At 47.7% G+C, this 17,020-nt stretch overlaps 1 protein-coding gene across 4 annotated transcripts in view; it reads left to right on the top strand.

Moving 5' to 3' along the window:
* ESRRB (estrogen related receptor beta) overlaps window positions 1–17,020 on the top strand; it is a 105,927-nt gene that overhangs the window by 77,397 nt on the left and 11,510 nt on the right. For 2 of the 4 annotated variants that reach the window (XM_060003373.1, XM_060003374.1), the window contains 2 exons: window positions 13,127–13,237; window positions 14,095–14,256. In XM_060003373.1, coding sequence (XP_059859356.1) covers window positions 13,127–13,237; window positions 14,095–14,256 — 273 coding nt within the window. Of the gene's footprint in view, window positions 1–13,126; window positions 13,238–14,032; window positions 14,257–17,020 lie in introns of all 4 variants that reach the window. The other 2 variants (XM_060003376.2, XM_060003375.1) reach the window with 2 other exon arrangements.

Here is a 17,020-nt window from a genome sequence, read left to right as displayed (position 1 = left end):
CCTGGGCGTGTTAAAGTAGTATTGGATTCAAAGATGCTCTCGTTTGCGCCCATTGTGTTAGGTGGGGCATACTAGTGTCCAGCTGCCTTGAGTTTCCTCCTGGATTGGCTGGTGGGAGACCTAGAGGTGGCATCACCTTAGGCTGACCCCATCTGGTCTGAGGATGAGAGGGTCCCTTGGGAGGACCATGGAGAAGCCCTCCCCAGATAGGTGAGGGTGTGGCCTGATGGCCTCTAAGCCAGGAGAACCTGGAAAACCATTTGCTGCCTGTCACAGGGGGCACCCGTACATCCGGGAATTCTGCAAATCTTCCCGCACAGACTGTCCCCGCAAACTTCTGCTCACCTCACTTTACCTCCCTCAGGCCACCAGCCTCCCGGGCCCGCTTCATTTCCTCCTCCCCTCAGCCCCTGGTCTGCCTTTCCCCAAGTGTTTTCTAAAAGATATTTGATTTCAGTGAAAGCTGGGCTGACATCCGTGCAATACGCTCTCAATCTCTTTGTGCTTGTTGGGAAGGCAGAGGGCTCCTCCGGGGATTCTGGGTAATTGGGTTAGTGGCCAGCTCATGTCAGGAAATTAAAAGGAGGCCCTGATCAGGTTCCCGCTGCATGGGATTTAATGGCTTTGTATTTATAGAGTATCCCGCCTCTAGCCCATGCCAGAAATACCACTTTTCTGGCCCTGTGAATGAAGAAAGAGGATGAGAGATGACTTGCCTTTAAAAATTCTTTTTCTTTTCCAAAATACATTAGTGTTCTGAAACAAAACAACTCTCGAGCACTTCAAAGAATAGTTTTGAACTAGAGCCCAAGAACTCTGATGGCTGTTTGTATCCCACGAACCACCTTCCACCCTACACACACACATGCTCACGCACACACATCTGACGCCTCACAAGATCTTCCCACGTGGCCTCGCACCTTGGGCCACTCAGGCACGATGACCTGATGACCTCTGGTTGGGGAAGTGTTAATTGAATGAAGTCACAGAAGATGGTCTCGTCTGTGCTGAGCCCTTATTACTGTCCATTCAGGGCTTCTGGCTCATCAGACGTTGGGTAACAGGTTCAGTGGTCACACAGACCCGATAAAACCCCAGCGGCACCACGTATACGCTCCTTGGGTGATTTACTAACTTCTTGAAGCCTCCCTTTCCTCCTCTGTAAAATGGGAATGATAGTAGTTAGTTGCTGTTTCATCTTGCTCCTGATTCACCAGGGAAACTCCTGGAGTTGTACCACAGAGTAAAATGTTAGTCACCGATTTAAGATACTCTGCACCATGTTACATCACTGGTTTCTTCTGTGTTTCAGAAGGCAGTTGTGACTCTCCTGTAGCCTCTTTCCCTGCTCCTTGGCCGATGACCTTGCTTCATATTTGCTTGAGAAAATAGAAACAGTCAAGTGGGGAATTTCTAAACCTCCTGCTGTTGAATCCACAAACCTACCTACTTGTTTTCTGTCTTCACTCTTGTTAGAGGAATTTCTGTTCCTATCAAAAGCCAGGCTCCCCATCTCTGCGCTGAATCGCATTCCTCTTTCTTTATTAGGGACTTCACTCCTATAGTATCATGTCTGCTTCCAACCCCATCAAACCCTTCCTCACTGCTGGATCATTTTCATCAGCACCCAAACAGAATTGAATTTAAAACACCCACAAGTGTATTTTGATCCAAACTTTATCTCTGTTCAGCTGCTGCTACCTTACCCTGCTCCCTTTCTCAACAAAACTTTCCTGAAGGGTTGACAGCACTTACTATAATCTATCCACTTTAAAAATAAAAATGAAAACAAACAAAACACTTCCTTAAAAAGTAAGCATTGAGGGACTTCCCTGGTGGTCCAGTCGGTGGGATTTCATGCTCCCAATGCGGGGGGCCCAGGTTCAATCCCTGGTCAGAGAACTAGATCCCACATGCGTGCCACAACTAAGAGCCCGCATGCCGCAACTAAGAGATCCTGCGTGCCACAACTAAGACCCAGCGCAGCCAAAATAAATAAATAAATTTTTTTTTAAAGTAAGCATCAAGTAGATCCAGAAAAATATTTATAGTTTGTTATATTAGTTAGGGTAAGGCTAAACTTCTGTACAAAGAGACTCCCTCCCTCAAAGCAAAAAACTCAAACCTAAGCAAGATAGAACTTTAATTCTCTCTCATCTCTCATATAACAGTCCAATATGTCTAAGGTGATCCAGGACTGGTTGGCGGCTTTTCCATCCTTAGCAAGTGGTTTCCACTTGTGGACCCATCTCCGAGACAGCCAAAAGGAAGAAAAGCCTGTATCCGATCCCTCGAAGGGCAGGACCCAGAGTAGTACAAGTTCCTTCCATTCACAGCCCATTGGTGGAATCTAGTCACTCGGCCACACGTCTTTGCAAGGATGTCTGGGATTGTAGTCTTTAGCTGGGATGCCATGTGTCCAGCTAAAACTATGTTGGGATGGGAAAAGAATAACATATTTTAAAGGACAGGCATTGTCATTTGCCAAAAACATACGTGAAGTAGGAAGAACATTGATAACGTTCCACCCAGTCTAATAAAAAGAAATTTTACCCTTACTTTTGAGCTTCCCTCTGTGTCTGAGCCGCATTCATTACTTTCAGGGGCAGCTACCATCCTGATTCCACATTATTTTCCCTTGCCGTTCTTTATGGTTTTATCATATATTTGTATCTCAAATCATATCATGTTTTTCCGTTTTAAATGAAATTATACTATACATAGTCTTCTGCATCTTAATTATTTTAATCAGTATTTCCGAGATGAATGCTTCCTGTTGCATGGTGCTATCATTCATTTATTTTCATTCTGTATTACAGGAGTCAGCCGGATACATATTTTAGGCTTTGTGGGCCAAAAGTGAAAATACTTTTAACTAGTTAAAGTTAAAATACTTTTAAAGTATTTTAAAGTAAAGTATTTTAAAGTATTTAAAAGTATTAAAATACTTTTAAAGTATTTTAAAGTAAAGTTAAAATACTTTAAAGTTAAAATACTTTTAACTATACTTTTGAAGTTAAAATGCTTTTAACTATTTAAATCTGCTGTTGTAATGTGAAAGTGGCCACAGACAGTACGTAGAGGAGTAAACAGAGCTGTATTCTGTGAGGTACTTGTCTGAGCCTTTCCTCAGATTTTCTACTTCATTTAGAAATCTTTATATGTTCTGGTCATTTTTATGAGTCATGTTTTCAGTAGCTGGTGGTGTAAAAATCTCATTTGTAGCTCTCTTCTCTTTATGGCATCCTTTGATGAACAGAAGTTAGTAATTCTAATAAATTGAATGTATCAGTCTTTTCCTTTATGGTTTGCACTTCTGTGTCGTTAAAATATATATTATTTATTTACTTAACCTGCTACTGTAAAGATGCTTTCCTAATCTGCCTTACCCATGTTGGTCTTGGATCCTGCTGGACTTGACTTTTGAGTACAATGAGCTGGCTCCAGGACGGCAAATTGCTTTCAGCTGGACTGTCAACTGTAGGGTGGGGAGCAGCTGCCTAGAATGCATGATTGGAAGGCTTCTTAGGCAGTGCCTGGGATCAGTAGGCAAGAGTGCTGTGACTGATTAGCAATGTCTGCCACAGACTAGGAAATGGAGGGTGGTGGCACAGCTGACAGCTTTTTGCCATGACTGATCTAGTGCAACTGAGTTTAAGTGATTCGCCCAAGGCCACGCAGCTAGTAAATAACAGAGCTGGGTGGAATCTAGTCTCCTTGGTTATACAAGAATTCCTTCTAAGAAGCCCAATCCAACTCATTGAGATGCCTTGGCCAGTAGCAAAGGCTGTAGCCCTTCCTCAAAGTGGGAAAAAGAGGAAGGGAGTGGAAAGGGAGGCTGAGCTGAAATAGTCTTTCCTGGTGAGGTGTTCAGTTTTAGAGACTTTATGGCAGCTGGGAATGCAAGGATAGCACAGCCCTACTGAAATGTCCTTGGGGACACGGTGCCCTGGGTGAGAAGGGTCCAGAGGAGAGAGCAGCAGGAGAGCGGACACTTCCTTAATAAGCCGAAGGCCAGGGTCTCATCACCCAGTACCATCTTACCCATCCTGGAGCAGCTGGCACAAGTCTGGAATATTAGGTGGCATGTGTGTTTACCCGCCCGCAAGACTCTCTCGGCTTATAGTGAGTCAGGAGTGAGGCACTCTTCACCATTATGATATAGCACCAGGGTAAGGGGCAGCCCGAGATAGCTGTCCTGTCGGAGGCAGCAAGGTGAGCTCACCTGTCACCCAGGACCTCCTGCCCGACAGGGTGGCTGAAGGGAGCTCAGATCTTACGGGGGGTGTAGGTGAGTGTTTAGGAGGGCATTCTGCTGGGCTGGGGTGTCCATCAGTGTGTCCACGTGACCCACAGCCCCTGGGCCCTCAGGAGCCCAGAGTAGTCCTCTCACCTTTTGTGTGATTTGTTCCTCTTTCTGGAGATGGGTCAGCTATAGTTTGGTAGAACTTATAGGTAGAGAGTCAACACCTAAGTCTCCTGGAAGGAACACTGGTTAGACAAAAGGACTGCATAAAATAGGCTTAGTGCATGCTCCCCAGACCTGGTAGATAGTAAGAATCATTAGAGGAGCATTGCAAAATTATCCATTCCTGTACATCTCCCCTATTGACTTAGAACCTCGAAGTGGGTAAGTCCTTAAGGTCTGTGTAGTTCACAGGCTTTCGGGGCATTCTGACAATCATACAGGGTAGGTGGTCTCAAGTTCAGGGCAAAGGAGATAAGACTTAGAGATTAAGGTTCAGATCCTCCCTCAGACCTTTCCTGGCTGAGAAAGTGGCCCTGAGAAGGTCACCTGCCCTTTCTGAGCCTCAGTTTTCACATGGGAATAATAATAATCATCATGTGTTCTCCCTCCCTCAATTTTGGTGCACAGATCAAATGACATATGGAAATAGCCTTGTAAACTGTAAAGCATTGCACACATCCTTAATAAACCAAGGACATTAAATTGTGTGTGTGTGGGGGGGCGGGTTTCTAGGTAAGGGGAAGAGAAGAGTCTTGACCATGACAGCTTTGCAGTGTCAGGACGGCAGCTCTGCAGAGGAGGCAGGAGAAGGACACAGGCTCAGAACCTCTCCCTCTCTGCCTTGTCTGAGCCTTTCCTGTGGGAAGAGAAATATGATGGGGCAGCACCTGGGACAGGCTGGGGGCCAGGTGCAGGGACAGGCTTTTCTGAGCTTTAACCGGTTATTTTTAGTGCCTGGGATAAAAGAAAGAAACTTAAAAACTGCCCCCACGCTGCTGCCACCCCTGCACACTCTGCTATTTTTACTTCAGAAAGGCTGGGATCTCATCCAGCTTAGTGGCGGGGGGGGGGGGGGGCGACCGAGGGGAAAGGGGGGAGTTGGAGGGAAGCAGGAATTATTTTACTTCCATTAAGAAAAAAGTCAGAAGCCTCATCTTATCAAGTCAGCAAGTGGACATGTGATCCAGGACACGGCAGCCGCAGGCTCTGACTGCTCTGACGTGCCTGCAGTGTGGATAGGTCAGTAGATGGGGCAGGAGCTTGGGGGAGCCCCACTCCCCTCCCCGCAGGCAGTTTCTTCCTCAGAGCAGCCCAGCAGCTTCTTTGCTCTTTCCTGTGCCCTGAGCTGGGAAGTGGGATTGGACGCTGTAGATAGAGGGCCACCCGCCTAGTGATGAGACCGCTGGGGGTTGGGGACTATATGGCTGCAGCCGAGCATATTCAAGAGAGTACCTGTGTTGGTGCTGTGTGCCCCTGGGCACAATACCCAACCTCTCTGAACCTTAGTTTCTTGAGAGTTTTGTTTAACACATCTGACCTACGGTAGTTATAACTAAAGGGGTGTGTTTCTCTCTCTTCCCATGAAGAAAGCTAGCAGTTTAAGGCAGACACTACCACTTTCATAGGCAGATGAGAGGAAAGAGATGACTATTGAGGGCCTACTGTGTACTAAGCACATCACTATGTTTCATACATTTTATGTTATTTAATTCCACTAATCAGAGAAAAGTGAAGTATTTTTAAAAATCTTTTAATAGCTTTATTGAGATATAATTCACCCATTTAAACTGTACAATTCAGTGGTTTTAGGTATATTACATTGTTTTTTTAATTGTGGCAAAACATATTCAACAATATTCACCTTTTAAAAACTTTTTATTTTTCCCGGCCGAGCTGTGTGACTGTGGGATCCTAGCTCCCCAACCAGGGATTGAACCTGGGCCATGGCAGTGAAAGTGCTGAGTCCTAATCACTAGACCACCAGGGAATTCCCTAAAAATCATTTTTAAGTGCACATAAAATTCAGTGGCATTAAGCACGTTCACTGTTTTGCAACCATCACCACTACCTGTTTCCAACACTTCTTCATCATCCCAAACAGAAACTATACTATAACTCCCATTTCTCCCCCACCCCCAACCCCGGGATCCTCCAATCTACTTTCTGTCTATTCGAGTTATTTCTTATAAATGAAATCCTACAACATCTCTCCTTTTGTGTCTGGCTTATTTCACTTAGCATAATGTTTTCAAGGTTCATCCATGCCATAGCATATATCAGAACTTCATTCTTTTTTCATGACTGAGTAATATTCCATTGTGTGTATAATTCCACATTGTGTGTCGATGGATACTTAGGTTGGGGAATTCCCTGGCGGTCCAGTGGTTAGGACTTGGCACTTTCACTGCCAGGGCCTGGGTTCGATCCCTGGTCGGGAAACTAAGATCCCACAAGCCACACAGCTCAGCCAAAAAAACCTTAAAATTAAAGAAAATTTTAAAAGGACGTTTGGAAAAAAAAGAAAGGATACTTGTGTTGCTTCTACCTTTTGGCTATTGTGAATAATACTGCCATGAGCATTTGCGGATGAGTATCTGTTCGAGGTCCTGATTTCAATTCTTTCGAGTATAGACCTAGGAGTGGAATCGCTGGGTTACATTTCCACAAGTAGTTAAACAAATTTTTAATTAACCTTTTAAATTTTGATATAATTGTAGATTCATATGCAGTTGTAAGAAATAATACAGAGACATCTCATGTACCCTTTACCCAGTTACTCCCAATGGTAACATCTTGCTAAGCTATAGTACGATATCACAGCCAGAATATTTGCTTTGATACAGTCAAGATACGGAACAGTTTCAAGGGTGAAGTATTGATATTTTTAATAATAATTACATTGGCTAACATTTATTGAGCACTCACTACGTATTCATGACACACTTATGAATACTTAAATTTTGGCCTGCACATGTTAAAAGGTGACACAGTGTTGAACTGTAGTTAAAACAAAGGATAAGTATTTATTATAGTATTTGGAGCTCTGGTATACTTTACATGAGAATATTATTGATGCTTTTTTAAATTCAGAAAGTATCAATAAGATGATATAATCTAATAATCCTGGACAGCAATTTTAAGTTAATTAGTATTTTAATTAGTATTTTAAGTTAATTAGTATTTTAATATGCTCCCCGAGCCTACTTTTTTAGATATTTCACTAACATAAGAACACAAACAATAAGGCAACTCTTATTTCAGGTTCAAGTCCCCGCCTTTATTTTTTTCCATTTGCTGTTTGTAAGACTTAAGCATCCTAATTTAAAAAGTAGTTGCCCATTTTATCAGTGAAAATTGCTTTCTGCTGCAAGTTACAGAGAACTTGACTGCTAGTGGCTTAAGCATCGATAAATGAGATTGATTGCCCCACCTAAGAAGACCAGAAATGGCCAGTTGCACAGGCTTCTCAGCCACAGCATCAAGGGCTCAGGCTCCGCCTTTCTTCTCTGGTATCCTCACATGGCTGCCTCATTGTTACAAGGTGGTTGCCACAGCTCTAGGCTTCATCTTCCAGGTCAGGGCAGTAGAAGGGCAAAAAGAGCTGCACCAACTATGTCTGTCTCTTTTTTTCTTTTTTTTTATGCCTGTCTCTTTTATCAGAAAAACAAAACCATTCCCAGAAGCCCCCACCATGGACTTCACCTTACATCCCATTGGCCAGAACCAGGTCATATGACCAGCCTTGGTTACCAGGGAAACTGGGAAAGTGGGGAATAGGAATGCTGGGACTGACTAGGGCTCTCTATGAAGAAAGCCCTATGTGCCTATGAAGAAAATCCAGTCTCTGTTAGCATGGAAGAGGGGGAATGGAATGAAATTGGGTGGGAAACTAATAATGTCTGCCAGATCCAACTGTTAGTATTTGGAGATCCACTTCTAAAGGATTCATGATACAACATCTTGCTGTGTTACCTCTTGGGGAGGGGCTGTTTCTTTCTTTCTTTCTTTTTTTTATAAATTTATTTATTTATTTTTGGCTGCTTTAGGTCTTCATTGCTGCGCACTGGCTTTCTCTAGTTGCAACAAGCGGGGGCTACTCTTTGCTGCGGTGTGCGGGCTTCTCATTGCGGTGGCTTCTCTTGTTGTGGAGCACGGGCTCTAGGCACACGGGCTTCAGTAGCTGTGGCATGCAGGCTCAGTAGTTGTGGCTCGTGGGCTCGTGTTGTGGCGCACGAGATTGGTTGTTCCGTGGCATGTGGGATCTTCCCGGACCAGGGCTCGAACCCGTGTCCCCTGCATTGGCAGGCGGATTCTTAACCACTGTGCCACCAGGGAAGTCCCCCCAAAAACACACATTGGCAGATAATAAGTATAAACATAGACCAATGTCTGTTTAGGCAGAATGCAAAGGAATTCAGACCTCTGTCCACTGTCTCTGCCCTTGAGGGGCTGACCTTTCTCGCATCAGGTCGCATCAGTACAAACAAATGTGTGGAAGGCGAGGAGGGGGCTGGCCTAAAACACTGTACAAATGTAGAACATAAAGGGTACTTGAGCATAGAAGGTGGATGCCCAAGGATGTTCAAGTCCATAAAGGGTTGTCTTTTTTTTTTTTTTGCGGTACGCGGGCCTCTCACTGTTGTGGCCTCTCCCGTTGTGGAGCACAGGCTCCAGACGCGTAGGCTCAGCGGCCATGGCTCACGGGCCCAGCCACTCCGCGGCATGTGGGATCTTCCCAGACTGGGGCGCGAACCTGCGTCTCCTGCATCGGCAGGCGGACTCTCAACCACTGCGCCACCACGGAAGCCCAAGGGTTGTCTTATGGAAGGGAGGTGGCCTTGTTGGATGGGATGCAGGGTAAGGAGTGATCTGGAGAAATAATTTAGCTCAATACAAGCAGAAAGTTTCACGAGGAATAGGCTGCCTTGAGAGAATGAATTTCTGGAGGCTGGAGAGACAAATGGAAGCTGGGGCAAGGATCAGACCCTGAGATTCTTCTGTTTCTTAACTCTGAAGAGCTTCATTTTAACTGGGCGCGTCATTTTACTCAGACACTTGGTTACTGACCGCAGGCTGTGTGCTGAGCTTGGGCTGCAATGGTAAATGAAAGTCCTTGTCCAGAAGTTGCCCACAGTCCGCCAGGGAGATGGGCACATCGTGCATGATGGTGAAGAGTTGTTTTGACCTTGGTTACTGTATAGAGAAAGAACAAAGGGAGCCCAAGAATGGCGTGGCCAGCTCTGCCAGGGGAGTCTGGAAAGGTTTCCCAGTAGAGATAATAGTTGAACGGGACCTTCAAGGTTACCTCTGATGGTATGGGCAGGTCACTTAGGTGGGGGCCCATCTGCCCAACCCCAGCCTGGGTCTATGCCCCAGGACCCCTCTACCCTAAATGGTCTTTGATAAACCCTGACTGTGGGGCAGTGTAGGGGGGGAAGGGACAACTCAGAAAATGGGGCAGACCTGGGCCCTGTCCTCCAAGAGCCCACTGAATTGGAGGTGGCATGTGGAGTGCCAGGTGGGTGTCAGAGCACAGAGCCATGGGAGTGATGGCCTCACCTGGCTACTGAAACCAATTCCCAATTTACCAATAATTTTCCCACTATGATGTCATTTGTCACAACAGCCACATGCGGTGAGCAGAGTTGTTACTACCACTGCCCCCTCCGCTGTATCCCAGACCAAGGCCACGAGTGCCAGCTTGGCTAAGGCCACACAACTCATAAGGGACCTTGATCACTGGATCCCGTGGGCTTGAGTGACTTGGGTTTGTGTTCAGAGTAGGACTTGGAAAGCAGACAGGTAGCAAGGAGGACAAACACACCCCATACCAGGTATCAATTTGTGCATAATCAAACGCAACAGGCTACTCTTTTTTTTAAACAGAATAACCTGTTAATTGATACACTTATTGATTGGAGCTATTGACCATTGTGCTATAAAGATCTGGTGGAGAAAATTTAGAGAGTTTATACCTGCTGTGCCCTGGGAAGTCATACCCTGGAATGGCAAAGAGCTTGGATATTGGCTCATTTATTGGGCAACTTGCTAAATCTCTGTGAGTCTCCGTTTTTCTCGTTTGTAAAATGGGGATAATAGCACCTGCTTTATATGCTGTGGCTTAAATAGGGCAACGCATACAGGAAGTCCTCCGTAAGTTAGGCTGTTCTCATTATCATTATCAATGTGACTTACCAGAGGGCTGTACGCAGCACAGGGGAAGAGTAATAATAATGATGACCGCGATGTCATAGTAACAGCTCACATTTTCTAAGCATACACGTGGCGCATCGGGTGCCACGACAGTCCCTGGAGTAGCACGGTGAGCAGCCTCTGGCTGTAAGGGGCGCCTAGTCGTGAGGGGAAGCCCGGTGTGTTATTGGAGCCCAGGAAGAAGCACCCAGCCTGGGTGGAGGCATATCCCTTCCTGTATGTGTCAAGACTTTCTTGAACACCCACGAAGAGCCAGGCCCTGTATCAGGACAGAGAGTATTTCACATGGATGCCGCGACAGAGGTGGCATCTGCCCATCTTCTCGCCTTGCTGAGGGATGGGCGCCTCTTTTTACTTTTGTGGAGCAGTTCACTCTCCTGCTGACATCTGTCTGGGATCAGGCAGCCTGGGTGGGAGGGGGAAGCTCATGAGACTGGCATCTAGCAGACAGAGTCAGTGAAGCGGGGAAGGGGTTCATCTTGGACTCCAAGTCAGACCCTGGCACATAGTAGGTGCTCAGGAAACTGGGGTCCTCACGGCCCTTTATGCCTGACGCTTGGCATTTTCACTCTTGGTCTTGCCAGCTTTCCAGGGGGAGAAGCTTGGTGGAGGGTTTGACTCGCCTCGGGTGTAGTAGGCAGGTCTGAGCTGCTTTGTGGCTGTGTCACGGGATGGGGTCAAGAAGACTCTTCCAAACAGGGCACTTCTCCCCAAAAACCTTTTCCCCAAAGGGAGGAACTGTCCTCCTTCCTGCCCTTATGTGCCTGCTCCTTCGGCCCTCACAGAAGGGGCCGGGAGGGGTGAGCCAGAGTCCCATCAGCACATGAGTGTGGTCTTGTGCTGGATGGGATTCCGCTGCCCCTTCAAGGTCCGAGGTGCTGATGGACGTGGATGATACAGCCACATCCGCTAGGAAGCTGTGGTCGTTATTGACTTTCTTCCTGAGAACGCCTCCAGAATAAACGTGCCTACATTCATGTCCTTATCGCAGTGTCTTGTCCCAGAGAACCCACTGTAGAGGTGGTCAGTTGCAACGCATTCTGACTCTCGAAGCAGAAGGGGAGTTCATGGCACACCCGTCAGGAGGCTCAAGGACCACACTTAGCCAGACAAGGACCAAGGGAAGCCGCTGAGAGCCCAGGCACGGGAGATGCAGTCATCAGGAGAGTCTGGCCCAGGGCTGCCCACACCCCTGCGGCTGACAGCACTACTGCTACCCTCCCCAGTAAGATGACTCACAACAGGGGAATTGCCTTGAAATAGGAAGCAGGGGTGGGATGCTGGGTAGACCCTTTCCTGGGGAAAAGAGTTCACTACAGCCATGTTCAGCATCAAACACAAAAGTACCAGGTTGTGGGGTAAAAAGGATGCTGCTGGTGAAAGGGCGAGCACTGATTGGCCCCCAAAAGACAGTCCCCTCAGGCAGTCTGGCTGGGTGTGCTTACGGCATCCTCCTGGCCCTCCGAGCACCCCCGTGAGCTAGGAAGATGGAAGAAGGTAGGACCGGCAGGAGGAAGTGCCGGGGAAAGACAGGGCCCCGAAGATCACCTGACTGGGGCTCTGTGCCCGTGACGCTCTTGACCTTTGGGGAAAGGAGGAGGAGTTGAAGCCACCGAGCTTGCTCCCTCTGGGGACGCTGGCTCTGTCTCTGACTTCTTATGTGTTTTAGTCAAGGTCCATTTCATGGTAAGGAAAGGAGAGCCGCTCTGCTTTCTGTGTTCGTTCTCACTTGGAGCTCAGTCGATGTGTCCCATCCATCTTTTCATGTCAGGTCACATAGGTTGGTGGCCACACACAGGCTTGTGTAGCCTTGGGTGAGGAGCCCCCTGGAGGTCCTGTCCGCCCTGCCTGCTGGTGGGGCTGTCAAATGGTACCAACAGCTCTGTCCAGACAGCAGGAGCTGTGGGTGGGCAGCACTCTTGAAGGTGGTATGGACCCAGTGACGATAAGGGGTCTGTCTCCCTAGGATAGGGCCTCACTCCTGGAAAGGGACGTCAGGGTGGAATGGCCACAGCTGCTTTCGTACCTGCTGTTGAGAGCCTTCCGGGCACCGGTGTTCCTGGTGTGGCCAGGACAAACAGCATGCTCATCCCGTGGGGCGTTCGTATAGACAGACAGAACTGAATCCTAGAATCTCTGAGGGAGGGATCCAGAAACTGACATCTGTAACGAGTGCCCATCTAGATGCTTTTTATGTGAGCAGTTTGCAAGTCTTTGTTATAGCTCTTTGGAGGGGCCGCGCATGGCAGGGATTCCTTTCCTCTCTTGGTGAAGCTAACTCAGTCCTGCCTGGATTCACGGCAGATCTAAAATGATGTGTCTTCTTTCCCCAGCCGTTGGAGGAGTGTGTTTGTTGTGCTTTGTCTTTTGGAGACAGAAAGACTCAAGAGCTGAAGGTTGCTTGGGATGGATTTCAGGAGGATGTTGGCTCCAGAGAGGCAGGACCAGGCCTAGGGCAACCCGGATGGGCCATTATTACCGTGAAGACAGTTATCTTAGGATTGTCCAATCACCTGGCCTGAGGCTGGCCATGTGGCAGCTGTAAAAAAAGGCCGTCGGCGCGTAGCCCTGAAGATTTAGCCATTGCTGAAATTCCAAAGTCAGCGCTAACACCCCTGGTGATGTTGAACAATTCTGAGACCTTCTCCCTTTCCTCCCCAAAAGGTGTGCGCCTTGATCGAGTGCGTGGAGGCCGCCAGAAATACAAGCGACGGCTGGACTCAGAGAGCAGCCCGTACCTGAGCTTACAGATTTCTCCTCCTGCTAAAAAGCCATGTGAGTGCAGGGCATCCCTGCCCCTCTTGCCAGCATCTGTTCCTGGAACATCTGGCATCCCTCTGGGGAAATGCCATCTTCACCCTGCTGGGTTATGGGGCACTGAGGGTCACGGGGAGGGGCCTCAGTGTCTGGCATTGGTATCGGGTACTTCAGGCTTCATTCAGGAGACCTTTCCTGCGGCATTTACAGAATGTAGCTCCGAATGCAGCATGATCCTAAGAGGGCGCAGGCCCAGCACCCCTCACCTCCCACTCGAATCACGTTCATCTCAGGAGAATTCACCAGGCAACTGCCCTTGTTGGGATATCTCCCAAGAGCCCAAACCGTCACTGCCAGCAACTCTGTGGAGTCAGAAAGGGATGGACTGGGAGTTTTGGGTTAGCAGATGCAAACTATTACATATAGAATGGATGGACACCAAGGTCCTACTGTATAGCACAGGGAACTATAGTCAATGTTCTGGGATAAACCATAATGGAAAAGAATATAAAAAAGAACGTGTATATGTATAACTGAGTCACTTTGCTATATAGCAGAAATTAAAACATCATAAGTCAACTATCACCAATAAAATAGAAGGAAAGAAAGAAAGAAAGAAGAAAGAGAGAGAAAGGAAGAGAGAAAGAAAGAGAGAAATAAAGAGGGAGGGAAGGAGGGAGGAAAGGAAGGAAGGAAGGGAGGGAGGGAGGAAAGGAAGGAAGGGAGGGAGGGAGGAATGGAGGAGGGTTTTTAGCCATGTTTGAGCTTCCTGGGGCTCCTGGGAACCCGACTTTTCTTCCTGAGCCATCTCAGATTCCACCTTGGCCCCTTTCCTCTTTTCCCAGGCATTTACATTCTCCCTTTTGTTGTTGCAGTGACGAAAATCGTCTCCTACCTGCTGGTGGCTGAGCCGGACAAACTCTACGCCATGCCACCCCCTGGCATGCCAGAGGGCGACATCAAGGCTCTGACCACTCTCTGTGACCTGGCAGACAGGGAGCTCGTGGTCATTATTGGCTGGGCCAAGCACATCCCAGGTGAGTCCCAGAGGACTGGGGGAGAGTGTAGTCAGAGGCTCACAGCCGCTCTCTCCGTGGCTCTGGTCCTGATGCATGGGAGCCCGTGACCCAGGAGCCCTGTGGAATCTTGGCAAAACTATTTTTCTCTGGCCTCCTTTCTCTCTTTGTGGGATTGGAGGTGAGCCGTTGTTTGGAAGGTCCAGCGATGTTCCTGAACTGCTGGGGGCTCTTCAGAACGGATTATCATTCTAGCAGGGGTATGACTGCTTCTACAATAGGTAATAATCAGAGCAGGTTCTTTGAATCCTTAAAGGCCAAAGAACAGGATTTTATCCTAAATCTTATTGGCAATATACTGGAAAACAACACAGAAGAGGGATTGACTCTTGTTTCCTACTAGAGGCAGGTGAAGTGGAGTGGTTAAGAGCATGCGCTTTGGAATCAGACTGGGATTCAGGTTCTGGGTCTGCAACTTGCTAGCTGTGTAACCCAAGGCAGGTCGCCCGACCTCTCTGCAAACAGGAAATACCAGCAGTACCTCCTTCGTGGGCTTTGACGTGGGGCTGAAATGCGGGCGTGTGTACGATGCTTGGCACATCCTGACGTCAGCTGCGTGCTCGCTCTTGCCATTTGCCTGATCTTATGGGAGGCCTGTCTCTCAGTTTGGATTCTGTGATTTTTAAGATCATTTCTGGCATGAAAAGTACATGTTACGAATGTGTTTTGGGTGATCCGGACTTCTCTTCGTTGCATGTGGCCCCAAACTGCTCTTTCAGTCTTTTTCATTCTGGATAGAGGGAGGGAGCTGATTTTTAATTAGTTTTTGTAGACTCCGATACCCACATACTCTGCACCACACCCTTCTTGGGGGGCTTTCTAAAGTCTGTGCAGTTTATTCCTTTGTGGTCCTAACAGCTTGGCTCATACTATCGGGGAGACGTCCCGTTCTTCTCTGGCAGTGACCTACCATGGACTCAGATTCTTCCTAGCTTTGTAATGTGGGACAGTTTATCTTCCTGTCTCTACGTCCTTTCTGTGTTTGCCACCGGCTCTGAAAGATGAATACAGCATGCATGGTTATGTAGCAAAGGTGTCCAAAACTTAAGATGCCAAGGCCCACAGTTGATTGGGGCAAGTCAGAAAGTCCTCATATAAGATGTTATGGGCACAGCTTACAGGAAGGAGCCTTCCTGCGGACAACGGCTCAGAGGGGGTGCTGGTGTCACTTAGTTGGCAGGAAGCCTAGAATTCCTTCCACAGGGACTCCCTGACTCACGGGTGGGCTCCCTGGGGATCTGGGCTGGAGCGCCCTTACTAAGGAGCTCAGCCTCTTGGGATTACACACTCAGTAGTTTTTGAATCTGCCCTGCGCTGATTCAGCACCACTGTGGGGTCAGGCCACTGCTTAAGACACCTCAGCCTGGATTGCTCCACTAACCCAGGGCCAGGTTAGGCACAGCTCCCCCTGCACACACCCCCTTCCCATCACGCACTCCTCTTCCAGGCTGAGCAGATACTGCATCGCAGCCACGGCTCAGGAGTGGCTCCTGGCGGGCCCGTGGGTCACTGCCCGCTTCTTCTACCACCTCGTGCCCACAGTAACCCCCAGGGGGTAGAGTAGCACCAGGAGGCAGTGCCTCCCTTGCACCCATTTTCCTTCTCATCTCCCAGCCCCACCTCCCGTCTGTGCCCAACCAAGGGTGCAGTGGCAGAGCAGAATGGTTGCTGAGGGCACAGACTTTGGATTCAGGCAGACCTGGCCTCTCATCCCAGCTCCGTCCTTACTGGCTCTGTGCGAGATGCTTCATTTTTCTGTGCGTCAGGGTCCCCACCTGTGAGTAGTAAAGCCTCCCTCACTGGGTTGCTGGGAGGACCTGGCTCGCTTAGCCCAGGCCCCGCACAGAGTGGGCACCTGATAAATGGCAGAGACTGTGACCATGGTCGTTGCTAATAGTATTAAAAGCCTCCTTTCACATCATCATTTCTCCTTGTCCAAAGCTGAATTCTTTTTGCTTAAAAAAATAAAATAAACATAGGGGCTCATTTGTCTGTCTCAAATGCTAATTTGCCTATTTTGCATACATTTGCATGCTGAATTATTTGGGCCTGACCTTCTAGTGTTTAAGGTAAAATTAATTAATAGGGTCTCCTGCTACTGCATGTAAACCTCATATTAAGGGTGATGACATAATCCAGTGCCTGATATAGTTAAACTAATTGACTTAATCCCATCTCAGATTAGATGGAAAACTTATCTGAAGACCTGGTCAGAGAATGAGAAAGAGAATGAGAAACAGGGCAGGTTGAGTAGGGAGGATACAAGCCCTGGGACTTTTGTCAGCAACTGTCCATCTTGGTCCCTGGACAGACAGAAGGACTGGCTTGGCTTCTTTAGATGCTCAGGTTAGAGCTCTGGAGAGGAGCCCAAGCCGCTGCCCTGAATTAAGCACAGGATACCACATTTCATGCATCAGTATTGTCTAATCCAGAGCCTGGCACACAGAGGGTGCTTCCTACTTGCTTTTGCATGCATTTATTGAGCACTAACTGTATGTAAACTCTCTTGCTAGGAGTTGTGGCCCATCTAAAGAATTAGATTAATTGCTGCCCTAAGGGTCTCATTTGGGAATAAGTTAGATAATTTAAAAAAACAAAACAAAAACCTTTTTTCATGGAAAATTTCAAACAAAGGTAGACCAAAGAGTATGACGAACCTCCCCATTACCCTGCTTCAACAGTTATCCCCTCAACGGCCAATCTTGTTTCCTCTCTACCCACCCAT

The sequence above is a fragment of the Delphinus delphis genome, chromosome 2 (genome assembly GCF_949987515.2).
Source record: "Delphinus delphis chromosome 2, mDelDel1.2, whole genome shotgun sequence".
Lineage (NCBI taxonomy): Eukaryota > Metazoa > Chordata > Mammalia > Artiodactyla > Delphinidae > Delphinus > Delphinus delphis.
This window is presented reverse-complemented; position numbering and strand designations above follow the sequence as displayed.